The sequence below is a fragment of the Phalacrocorax aristotelis genome, chromosome 23 (assembly GCF_949628215.1).
Source record: "Phalacrocorax aristotelis chromosome 23, bGulAri2.1, whole genome shotgun sequence".
NCBI classification, from domain to species: domain Eukaryota; kingdom Metazoa; phylum Chordata; class Aves; order Suliformes; family Phalacrocoracidae; genus Phalacrocorax; species Phalacrocorax aristotelis.
In genome coordinates this window covers 3,679,846-3,692,403 of record NC_134298.1, presented here as the reverse complement: position 1 = coordinate 3,692,403, position 12,558 = coordinate 3,679,846, and the positions used below count along the sequence as shown (strand labels likewise).

At 59.1% G+C, this 12,558-nt stretch overlaps 1 protein-coding gene across 1 annotated transcript in view; it reads right to left on the bottom strand.

The window, feature by feature from the left end:
• The window catches only part of MRC2 (mannose receptor C-type 2), a 29,549-nt gene extending 19,476 nt beyond the window's left edge, over positions 1 to 10,073 (bottom strand). Inside the window, exon 1 of the mRNA XM_075116566.1 lies at positions 9,887 to 10,073. Within this exon, the coding sequence (XP_074972667.1) occupies positions 9,887 to 9,983 (97 nt within the window). The 5' untranslated portion in view covers positions 9,984 to 10,073. The remainder of the gene's footprint in view (positions 1 to 9,886) is intronic.
• Between the last annotated feature and the right edge of the window lie 2,485 nt (positions 10,074 to 12,558).

The window sequence follows — 12,558 nt, the reverse complement described above, 5'->3', positions numbered from 1 at the left end:
GCTCCTCAACTGAGATGACATCAGTGATGACCTCAACTAAACAAAAGTGAAGCTGTTCACATGGCGATCTCCGGGGAGCAGACTCTGTGCATGTGCAACAGAAACAGGCAATGACTGGAAGAAGAAACATTTAATCCCTTAAAAAATATTTTTTCAAATCATGGCAAGTGAGAAAATAAGCAAATTTTCTTAGGGCCGATTTTGGCTGGCTGAAGCTCAGGCCCCTTAAACTGGTGCTGGTGTTGCCCCAGCTGGAGCTGGCTTGATCCTGACCTGGGCATCAGGAGACCAGCTTGCCCCCCCCCCCAAACACCCATCTCACCACACCAGCATCATCCACGGCATCTCCCAGCCCATCGCTCTCCCCTTCCCGCATGCAGCGAGGGGTGGTGCAGCCCACCACCAGCACCGGGAATGGGGTCTTTAAGCACTTCTGGGGTGATGCAGCATCAGTGCTACAACCCACTGGCCCCAAGTACCAGCCCTCAGGCAGGATGAGGCCTCCCTGGGTCACAGGCTGTGCCACAAAAAGCCAAACACCAGCATTTTAGTACTAGGAATAGAAAAAGCTATCCTACTGCGAGCACTGCCGCAGCTGTTAGCAGCAGGGGTCAGCAACGGGACACCCTTCTCTGCTTATCTGCCAACGCAGCTTTGTAAAAGAATTAATAGCATGTTGAAGAAGTCCTGGAGCCAGCACCAGGTGTCGGTGTCGGGGTGCTCAGCATCACATCAGGGCTGTGCAGCAGCGTACAAGGGCAATGCTCGATGTAGCCACGCAGCTGCACGGTGCGTGGAGATCCAGACTGGAGGGGGCAGCCCCAGAGCCAGAAAAGCACAAAATATCATTTTACTCTAAAAACAGAAGAGGTGGAGGTAGGAAATTATAGGCTAAGGGTTTTGGGCTGCCCCCGCACCCGCCTGGGCAGCTCAGCCCAAGGCATCTTTGTTCCAAGCAGGCAGAAGAGGGCACCAAACGTGCCCTCTGCCCCGATCCCTGCCGAATCCTGGAGGAATGGGAAAGCTTTAGCACCAGCTCAGCCCTCACACCTCCCCAGCGCTTCCATCTTCTCCCCTGGCAAAAAAACACTGTGCACCGATGGTGGGGAGCCATTCCCAGCGAGGCTGGAGCCGGGGGGGACAACCAGCAATGAGCTCAACACGTGTCAGCAAAGGCACATACTGTGCTTCACTCAAAATACTTTTCTTTCATTTATTTATAGCGAATTTGGGGCTGACTTGACCCCCTTTGGTGTCCATGGCACTGGTAGCTGCGCTTGCACTGGGCCCTGTCGTGCTGAAAGGAGCTTTCAGCCTCCCTGACCCCAGCCCCCCAGCACGGCCGAGCCCGATGAGCTTCGACACCTATGGAAGAAACAGCTCTGCAGGGAACAGCCAGTCTTTTTTTGCATGGTGCCACTCGCTTCAGCCAAATCTGGGCTCTTCTCAACCATCTCCCAGCCGCCGCTAGCGGAGAAGCCTCTGAAATGTGGCCACAGGGGCCATGTCAGAGAGCACCAGCCTGGCTGCGGCTGGCTCCAGCTCCACCGACGACGCTCAGTGCCAAAACCAAGCGCCCGAGTGAACTCTCCCTGCTCCCACCCAGCTGCCGGTGAGCGGGATGGGGCGAGTTTGTATCAACGAATCCCTCCTCCCAACCTGGTATCCTGCAGAGCAAACCCAGCCCTCGCAGGAGGCAGCTCCAGAGGAGCATCCTCGCAGGACTGGGAATGTCCCCGTTCCTTCCAGGGCTCCCACTCCTGCACTGCCCTCCACAGCCATGGCACAGCTACGAGTGACTCCTTTCAGAGATGCTCCTTGGGTTTCTGCACCCACCTGCAGAGCTGAACCCCACCGGCAGAGCTTCCCAGCTGCCCTCCGGCTATGGAAACCCATCCACGGCAAACACCAGCAGATCCTTCCCAAAGAGGAGCTGCCCACCAGCACGGGACAAAGAGCACCGGGAAACGCACTGCTGGATGCTCTGCCTGGAATCATCAAATTAAACCAGGGCTGGATCTGATGAGTGCTGGGGTAGAATCATAGAATCATTAAGGTTGGAAAAGACCTCTTGGATCACCAAGCCCAACTTTCAACCCAGCACCCCCAGGCCTCCTAAACCATGTCCCCAAGGGCCACGTCTGCACTTTTTCTGACCCCCCCCAGAGACGGTGACTCCACCACCTCTCTGGGCAGCCTGTGCCAGGGCCTGACCCCTCTGGCAGGGAAGGCATTTTCCCTCATCTCCAACCTAAACCTCCCCTGACGCAGCCTGAGGCCATTGTCTCTCGTCCTGTCCCTGGTGACTTGGGAGCAGAGACCGACCCCCCTCACTCCAGCCCCTCTCAGGCAGCTGCAGAGAGCGAGAAGGGCTCCCCTCAGCCCCCTCTTCTCCAGGCTAAACCCCGCCAGCCCCCTCAGCCGCCCCCCAGCACACTTGTGCTCCAGACGCTGCCCCAGCTCCGCGGCAGGGTGCTTTGCAGGCACCCTGCACACCCCATGCCTCTCCCTCCTGCATCCTACATCCTTCAAGTGGGGCCAGCTCAGAGCAGCTGTGCTCCATCGTGTCCCGCTCCTCCTCCTCTATGGAGGAACTGTGAACGCAAAGCATAACCCCATGCTTTTAGCAGGGATGATGTCTTGTCCCAGCCATGCAGACACCTGGATGCTGCCTCTGGCTTACTGGTGTGAGCGTGGAAACCAGCTGGTGCTACGAGGCAGCGCGATGGTGGGGACGGCAGGGAGCGGGGGGCCATGAGTGAGACCCTGGCTCTGCCCGCAGAAACACTCTCCTCTTCCACGTGGGAAACATGGGGATGCTCACACTCCGGCACACTGGGAGAAAGCTGCCTTGGTACCAGCGGCTGACCGCTGCAGAGATGGAGAAGCTGCGACCCTTTGGGGCAGTCCTCAAGGGAATTTTACACTCCACCCCTGGCTCCAGATTCTTTTTTTTTTTTATTATTATAAAAAGCAAGTTTTTAGCCAGCAGAAAGTCTGAATTGAAGGGAACTCAGCTCAACCCTTCCCACAATGGCTTTACCACCCCACAGCAAATAAGGAAAGCTTCGCAACCTACAATTTTGGGGAACGTGGGCAGCACTGGATGAGAGAGGCGACGGAGCTTCCAGGGGACAGAGGTGGCCATTGGTGCCAGCAGACACAGAAAGCACTATGGCATGGCATGGACGGGAATCCTCAGCACCTCCCTGTCCCTGAGCACGTCCCAGCCCGGCCACCTGCACCAGGACACCCACAGCACCCCTGCTCCATTGCATTTGTCGCTCACCCATCACCAGCAACAACTGCAGGGAGCAAATTTAGGAGAGGACTGAAGCTAGGGCTGGACCCCAGTCCTGGTTATCCTGGGCTGGAGCAGCTCCAGGGCTCTGGCCGCAACTTCATCCGACCACAGCTGAACGTGAATGCTGGCCCCAGCATGGCAGTGCTGCTCCCCTAACAGCCTGTGGCAAGAAACCCACCCTTCACTCGCATGCTGCATGAAGAAGTCTCCTCCTTTCAAGCCTGAACCGCCTGGCCCCATGCGCTCTCACCCACGGGGAAACAGGGCACAGCAGTCCCAAGCCACCTGCTCCAAACTGCCATTTTTCCAGCCCATTATTGCTGCCCAAGGGCGAGCAGCAGCTCCGAACTGATGGAAGGAAAGCTGTGGGAAGTAGCAGCTCATTCACAATATGCAAGGTGGGGATGCACCAAGCTCGGGGGGAAGATCAGCACAGAGAAGCAAAACAGTCTGGAATAAAAAATAATAATAAAAAAAACAAAACCAAACAAAACAAAAAAAGACAGAAAAAGAACCAGAAAGTGTCATCGAACACAGGAGGGTTTCATCCGACAGAGCGAGCCTCTGCTGGGCTCAGCTTGCACAGCGCTGCGGGAGGGGAGGGAACTGCTGGGACGGGGAGAGACCCAGCCCGAAAATTCTCCCTCCAGTGACATTTGGGAGTGCAGGACCCCAGGGCTGCACCCCAGCACTGCACCCAGCTGGCTTCGCTGACGGATGCTGCAGGGGCACAGAAGAGCCCCCAGCTCCATCTCAAATTCCGTATTATCGGATGAAACATTCCTCTGGAGCAAAACCCCCTTCCTGGAAAGAAGTTCCCAGCAAAGCCCAACGTTACCACCGCTGGCATCCGCACCTCCAGCAGTGAGGCCGGGCACAGCCGATGTTATCCCCGAGGTCTCGGCATGGAGAAGAGCAAAAGCATGGCCATTGCCATAAAGGACAGCAAATTTTGGCCTGAGGAAGGGGCCCATGTGTCCCTCCGAGGCCTGGGAAAGGGAAGCAGTGATAAGAAAAACAGCAGCCGTACCCGCGGGAGCTCCCAACAGCGGAGCTGGAGCATCCTAGGTGCCATTGACCAGAGGGTACGAGAGCAGCCGCAGCCCGCAGCGAGGGCACTGCTGCTCTGCCTTGCCCCCAGGCTGCGTCTGGGCATCGATAAACTCTATGCAACCCTTTAAAGAGGAACCTCAGATTTAAAACAAAAAAAAGGGGGGGGGGGGGGGGAAGGAAATGCAGACAGCATCAGCAGCCTCAGGGCACGCCGTGAGCTTCTGGCTCAGAAGGGGGCACCAGCACCGCACCCGTCTGCTCGAGTGGCAGACACCAACCCTAAATTAGGGCTTTGCACCGAAACAGCAACGCTGCCCAACGTCCCGCAGTCTGGTCCTGGCACATCCCCGGGGCTCAGTTGGGGCCAGACTCAGCCAGAAGCGCCTCTGGGTGCTCCAAGCCAAGCTCCAGAATAAAAGAAGGTGGTTGCTGTTTTGGTTTGGTTTTGTTTTTTTTTTAAATAAACCTCAGGGAATAAGGAGCAGACTTATTACAGGGAAGAAAGCGAAGCTCCTGATAGCCTGGTTGGGGGTGTGAAGCACCAGGACCTGCACTTGGAGCCCAGAAACTCCTCTTGGCTTGCCCAGCAGCACAGAGAGAAGCTGCTGTTTATACGGTGGGAGCTGTATGAGACGAGCTCCTTACTTGGCCGCGACCACGAAGGCTACCTGCCACCCTGCTCGCTCTCTGCTGCCTCACAAAGATTTTGGATGGGGTCCACACGCTGCATTTCAGCCTCTCTGCAGACATTAAAAAGTCCATTCTCCCCATGCCCTGCCCTGGGATGCAGAGAAATAAATGTATTCCACAGCGGATGCTTGCCCGTGGGCAGCTCAAGTGACTCACCCACAGCCATGGCAGGGGACAAGGGAGCCAGGAGCCCCAGCACCCGCCCAGCAAAGGGTGGAAGGATGTAAATTTTCCCCAAATTTCCCGCAGACCCTCTCCAGGCTCCAGCCTGCACCGGCCGCACACATCCAGAGGTGGAAATCCCGTTTGCCAACTCCCTGGGAATGCAGGGTATGGAAGGCAGCACCATCCATCCAACAGGCTCCAGCTGGGGCTGGAGGAGCGCGATGGACCCACTGAGAGGACAGCAGGGAGTGGCAAAGGGCAGGGGTCCCCAGCTGCTGCTGGCCAGACGATCCCCCCAGGACATGATGGCCAGGCTCCCCGTGAACGTCCTGTCCCACATACGTCTTCTCACCCAGCCACAAAATCCTGGCAGCGGCAGCCTCGGCCATGTCCCGGGGGGCCCCTCTGGCCCCGGCTTGTCTGACCACCCCCAATTTGCTCGCCCTAAAGCATCGCCCACCAGCACCGTGGGCCCCCCTGGCCACGTCCAGGGGCGTGATGTGACGTGTGGGACAGCCCCAGCACGTGTCCCCAGAGGCACAGTTCCAGCAGAGTTGGCTGAAAACTACCAAATTTTTCAACACTACTAAAGAAATTCCCTCAAATAAAGAAGTAAAAAAAAAAAGCTCCAGAGATTTTTTCCTCCCTTGTTTCTCCAGCACCGTTCCTGATATTAACGCCCCAAGCGGCACCATCCACGGCTCAGGACCAGGGATTCCCCTTTTTCACCGAGACCAAGCACATCTGCACAGCAAGGATCAGGCCCCTGGTGTCCCACAGCTTTCTTTTTTAATTAAAATGATGTTTAACACGAAGCATTTCTCACCAGTGCTCTTTGCTTGCCTTGTGCCCAGCGCTCAAGGGCAAGACCCAAGGGGAAAATGTGGCTGTTCTCTGCAGAGCCCAAAGTCTCGGTGTCTGGATTCAGGTGGAGGAAAGGGCTCGATCCCCCCATTCCTGGTCTCAGCACCATCCTGGAAACGTGCTGTTTTACACCAAAAATCCCATTTACATCCCTGTTGCAAGAGTGCGAAGGGCAGCGGAGGACTGAGCTCTCACAGGGATGGGCGTGAAGGGAGCATCGTGCTTGAAAAACACCCTGTGCCCCCAGCAAACAGCCAAACCTTCACTCCAGGGCTAAAGCATACTCCCAAGAATTTGCAAGTCAATCCACTGATCATTTTCTAATCCTTAATTAATTAAAGATGGGTCCTTTAAGAAAAAGAGCATCTGTGTGGGTCTCTTTTGGGCTCCGAGCAATCTTAAGAATGAGAAAAATGTCGATGCTCTGCGGTCTCGGCACAGTTCAAATTAATTAAAATCCTGCTCCTCGGCTGCACGTGAAGAACAAAATTTTACTAATTGTTTAGAAAAAAACAACTTCACGGAAATCGCTGGGGCAGGATGGGCTGCGAGGGCGGCCGCCGCGCGCGCTCTCGCTCCCACCTGAGAATCGGCCGCGCGCGAGGGAGCCGAGCAGGGTGCGATGCACCCGCGAGCAGCGCCGGGACCTCCGGCAGAGCTGCCAAGGCAGGCAACGGCCCTTTGCTGCCCTTCTCCGAGCACCCGCCGAGGTACTGGAGCCAGAGTCTCCCGCTACAGATTTATCAGCCGGAAAAGATGATTAGCAGAGAGCAATTACACCCTCAGCAGCCACTTGCTTTGACTTCGGGGCAAAACGTTTCCCTGGAGAATATCTGAGGAAGAGGGAAGGCAGGAGCATGCCTCTGCCCTGCAGGGAAAGGTGCAAAATCCAGCCAGAAATAGAGCTGAAGGAGAAGCCTGCAACGTGGCTTTAACCATCACCGGGACCTCACGCCTGAAAATGCCTTCTCGTATGCGGGCAAGGTGTCCTGGGGCAGCACCTTCACATGGGAAACCTCCTGGGGCCACCCTACTGCTCTGGTGGCTTTGGGGGAAGGGGATAGTTTTGCACCGAAGGCTAAATCTCTTGCTTTTCATTCTTGTCATTCTTGCGCAAGCAGCCATCCCTCTCCCCGCTGCCTCGTCCTCGTCCCGCCCGGCTGGCTGGCTGCTGAGGCTGCAAGCATGCCGGGACAGCGAGGTCCCCGGCTGCCCCTGCGCCCCGCCAGGCACGGAGCCGCTGTGCTTTCTGTTCCCCTTTCCTCCTCCCAAATAATCCAAAGAAGATCGAGTTATAATTTCTTGGACCTGCGTTTGCCATGCAACGAGCTATTTCCATTGCAAAGAGGAAAACGGGGAGGGAGCTTCATGCAAAGGCTGCTCTGTTTGTTTTACAGGCTGTAAATTCTTCCCTGGGTCCCTTTCGCCCCCTTCCCTCGCTGCAAAGCCAACACAGCAGCTCCGCTTGGTCCCACCGGCCGGGTGGAGAAGCTGATCCAAAGCAGCGGCAGGGCCGCATCCCCGCACCGACATGGGGACCTCACCCCGCCTGCAGCCATGGCAGGACGGGAGCTGCTGCCTCAGTTTCCCCAAGACAGGCGCATGGGTGCTCAAGTGACGCTGCAGAGATGGGGCGGCCAGCGGCGATACCCCACCCAGGAGCCACAAATCTCCTGCAAAAGCCCCACTCCAGCTTCCTGGCTGTCCCGGAGGCGAGGATTTGGCATGAACCCCTCGAGGAAGCGTCAGCTCCCCAGGGGAAGCAATGCTGTCTGCTGGGCCAGCCCTCGAGGCCCCCAGCGAGAGCGTCCTTGCAAAGAGCACTCGCTCAAGGGACGCTTGGGACTAACCCACCCCGACCCAAAGATCCCGGCGAGGATCCTTTCCGAGCTGCAAAGCCAGCCTGGCACCGGGGGACCTCAGATGTGGCACCTCACTCAGTGCCATCCCCTGCTCCCTTTGCGCGCAAGGTCTGCGCCGGGGGCGATGCTGGAGCAGCGGAAAATTGGGGATGGGGAGAGGGGGAAGAATTGCGGGTGTTTGCACCGCCTCGCCGGAGGGACGCTCAGCGGGAGCAGCACAGCACCGTGGGCTAGAGGCGGCTCAAAGCCGCCTTGTTCCTCGCCCTGCGCCGGCACGGGGTCGGCTGCCACCGCGCTCCCGCCTCGCCGCCACAAACCGCTGGGACAGAGATGCCTCTGTCCTCGGGCGGGCAAGGGGGACTCGCCAGACCTGCATCCCAACGACATTTTTCAGGGTGAAACAGCCAGAAACGGTCCTTACAGGTAGTTAAGTCCTGCTGAAACCAAGTAACCCCCTTAAAACCCGCAAAAGGAGGAATTCATGGCCCTCAAGGAAATTACAGGGAGGTTTAACGGGAATTCAGCTGCGGGACGTTGGAGGTTCGGCTGAGATGCCTCCAACCAGCAGCAAACCCTGGCACCGCTCTCCTGGACCGGCGTCTGCTTCCCCATCGCCTCCTCCTTCCTCCATCTCCCAGACAAGCAGTTGCTCCCGGCCGAGCGCCTCCGCTCCCGGGCTGGATCCCTCGCCGGGCACGGGACGGTCTCCCAACGGCGTCGCGCCACAAAGCGACGGCAAGCCCGGGTCTGCCCCTCGCGCTCAGCCCCGGGGGGCTGCTGGGCTGGGGGGAGAGGGGAAAGCGGGGGGCAAGGGGGGAGGAGGGGAACAGTGCCCTCCCCTGCTGCCGTTCCCAAATCTGCTTTGGATTTGCTAAACGTACTCTAATAAAATAGGCCAAGGGTTTACAGTTTTTATTGTTCAGGCAAAAGTAGCCAATTTGGCTCTTTTTTTTTGTTTTTTTTTTTTTTTTTTAAGGTTTTCTCAATAGGGCCAGATTAATCCAAGGAAGCAACAAAAGCAGCTCCTCGCTTCTGTGCTAGACTGTCCTGGGGTAAAAAGTGTCTCAAATGGCAATTCCAGGGGCCGTCCCGAGGAGCCTCAGGCATCTGGCACATGGTGTCTTCAGAAGGTTTAAAAAAAAAAAAAATACAACCCGTTGACTTTATTGTGAGAAGTTACAAAAAAAGAAAAAAAGGAAGTCTGCAAATAGCCACCCGGGCCCGATCCCGCGGGGCACTTTTCTATAGGATTAACACGCCGGGCGGGGGGCGTTCAGGATGGGAGAGGGAGGAAACCTCCAACAAAACCCTTCGGCCTCTTCCCGACCTCCCCCTCCGCCAACTGCCCTCCCCGGGGAGACAAAGGGCCGGAGCGGGGCTGCGGGGCGCTGCGGGCCGGCGGCCGCCCCCGGCCCCCCGCCGCCCCCCCGGAGCCGCCCCGAACCCCCCCCGCGGCCGGGGAAGCGTTTCCGCCGGCCTCGCCAGACGCTGCGTGGCCACACGGCGCGGGGAGTTAAACCAAAATCAATAAAAGCGAGCGAAAACGCGGCGGAACGGGGAGAAAACACGACGCGGCGAAACCGAAGAAAACAAAACGCGGCGGGACGAACCGCGACCGAAGGAGGATGAAGTAAAACAAACCGCGATAAAAACAAATAAAACATCCCGGGAGGAAATAAACCGGAGCGATGTGAACCGCGCCGGAGCGAAGCGCCCCCCCCTTCGCCCGCCCTCCCCGCCGCCGGGGTCCCACCGCCCCCCTCCCCGGGCAGCGCCCCGCGGAGCCGGGCTGGGGGGGGGGGGCCAAGCCCGGCTGGGAGGGTGTCCCCCCACCGCCCCCCGCGCTGGTTTCATCCCTCACTCCCCCCCCCCCCAATAATAATTATAAACGCAAAAAAGGGGGGGTGCGTCGGGGGGGGCCGGCAGGAGGAAGGAGGCGCGGTCCCACCTGGGTGCGCAGCGCCGAGCACCAGCTGGAGGCCGAGGAGGCAGCAGAGGGGGGCGCGGAGGGGCCGCGGTCCCTTCCCGGCCGAGCCGCGCCCCATGCCCGGCGCTGCCCCGCTCCGCTCCGCTCCGGGCCTCGCCGCGCCTCGCCGGGGCCGGGGGACGGCGGAGGGGCGGGCGGCAGCGAGGGGGAGGAGGAGGAGGAGGAGGAGGAGGAGGAGGAGGAGGAGGAGGAGGAGGAGGGACACCGAAAAGAGGGAGGGAGGGAGGGAGGGAGGGAGGGGAGAAGGGGGGAAGGAAAAAAAAAAGTTTAAAAAAATAAATTAAAAAAAAAACAACCCAAGCCCGAAGCGTGTGCGCCGGCCTCAGACACTGCGTCAGCGGAGCCGCGCTGCCCTCCCCGGTGGGCCCGGCCCCAAGGGGCGGCGGGGGGCGGCCGGGGGCTCCGCCGGGGGGCGGCCGGAGCCGGGGGGGGCTCCGCGTCCTGCCGCGCAGCGCCGGGTTCGGCGGGGTTTGGGGGGGGCCGGAGCCGGGCACAGCCCGCTGCGCCCCTGTGACCCCTCCCGGCAGGGCCGGGTCCCCCCGCACAGGGGCCACGCTGCTCCCCCCTGCACCCCAGGCGGCCCCCGTGTCCCCGGAGCGAGGCCGAGGGTGCGCGGGAGGTGCCCACGGTGCCGCCAGCCCCGCGTGGGGTCTCGCTGTGCCACGAGTGAGCGCCTTCCCCTGCCCGGGACCCCAGCGTGGGGGTCCCCGCCGCCGGCGAGGGGGGCCAAGGGCCGCTGCGAGCCGCCGCCGCGCACCTTGGGTTGCAGCTCTGGGTGCTTGGAGGGGTTATTGCATCCCAGGTACGGGATTGCTGAGACCTCCTCCACCCACCCCCACGGCGCAGAGCTGCTCCTGTCCCACCTGTGGACGGGTGACGCTGAGGTCGGACACAGCTCATCGCACCTTCCACCCGCCCTGCCCAGGGCGCAGCCGTGGGGCGGGGGTGCAGCGCTCCGGCTCCCCGGTACTCTGCCGAGGAGCACGGGGTGACGAGCATCACAGTATCCGATGCGCGTATATCCCATGATCCAAGGGCTTTTAAAAACTTTTAAAAACTGTAACATTTTTTTTTAATTTTTTTTTTTTACACCTCCCCTCTAGGCAGGGCTGCCCAGCCCCCCAAAGCCATGCAGAGAAGGCAGCGTACACAGAAAACACTGGAAATCAGCATTTTCCCAGCTTCGTGTGGCCGTCGGGCTGTGTGTTTCTGTGCAAGGAGGCCTGCTGCCGCGGGAGCCGCTATGGGCACCGTGGATTCCTTCTCCAGGGGGGTTATTGCATGCTAAACACCTTAAAACCCCCCTCCAGGAGACCTGGCTGGAGGTAACGGGGTCAGAGGAGGCACCTGAAGGGGACTGAGCATCGCAATTTGCTTGAACCAAATAAAAACCCCAAATCCCTGAAACCTGGGAGGAAAAAAGTATCCCCATCAGGCAGCTGGGCATGGCTGGAGAGCCGGTTCTCCTCCATTTCTGCAGCAATCAAGAAAGCTTTGAGCAGGGAGGTGGGAACACTCACGGCACAGTGTAAAGATTTGGTTGCAGCGGTGTGGAAAGCGTGATGCCTGCAGTGCCCATCCCGTGGGCGCATCCCCAAGGACATGGGAGCCTCCTCGAGCTCCCCAGGGGTTTGGGCAGCGCAGGGGGAGGCACGCCCGGCCTTGGCACATGGCCCCTGCCATGTGAAATTCAGGCAGGATGATGCTTTTAGTCAGGCCACAACGATGGCAGCACTCCTCGAGTGGAGAGCAGGATCTGGCCCCAAGACAGCACGATGCGGGACACGTGTGTAAGCCAGCCACATGTTTGGCCATTCTTGCGAAAATAAATGAATCCGTTGTTTCCCAGCAAGGCAGGAAGGACCTGCAGACCAGTGCCAGGACGGGCTTTGGGGATGCAAACCCTCTGGGGCGGGGGGGGGAGCCCAATTAAGCACATCAGCATCTGGGCTGTTGGGTTTTTTTAAGCCAGGGATTATTTTTTAATTGAGGCAGCGCTGGGAGAACAGCCTCGCTTGCCCTCCGTGGCTGGACGCGTGCCGGGGGCTGCCCACGGGGAGCGAGCACGACAGCCCAGAGGAGAGGAGGGAATTGCCCAGATCCTCGCTCCCATCCCTAAACCTTGGAGAGCACTCCTGGGGGATGCTACCCTCCGAGGCACCAGTGGCCGGACATGATGGAGCCCTGAAGTCCCATGAGTGGGATCCTCCATCCAACCCGGACAAACCTGACGTCCCTTTCCCAGGAGGTGGTTCCCATCCACAGGAGGGGACGCAGCAGAGCTGAAAGGCTTTGGATCCCACGGAGCGTTGTCACCTCCCGGGCTGGTTCATCCATGTCTCGGAGACCCCTACACTGCCTGCGACTAGAAGATAATTAGCACTTCCTAATAATGAATTCCTCTAACGCAGGCCAACAGCTCCTCACCTACTGTCCTCCTAATCCAGTTTAGTACCAGTTGAGTTGCTACTCGTTGGAGTGGATCGGGAGGAAATACGTTTTTTTCCCTTCCCCTGGGACATTTCCAAGCTGTCTGACCTCTCTGGCCCTCGCGAGTCGCTGCCAGACAAGGGGATGCGGCCACGTGCAGGGGACGGCCGGCTGCGCCGCCAGCCACGGTCTCGGGAGAGCTC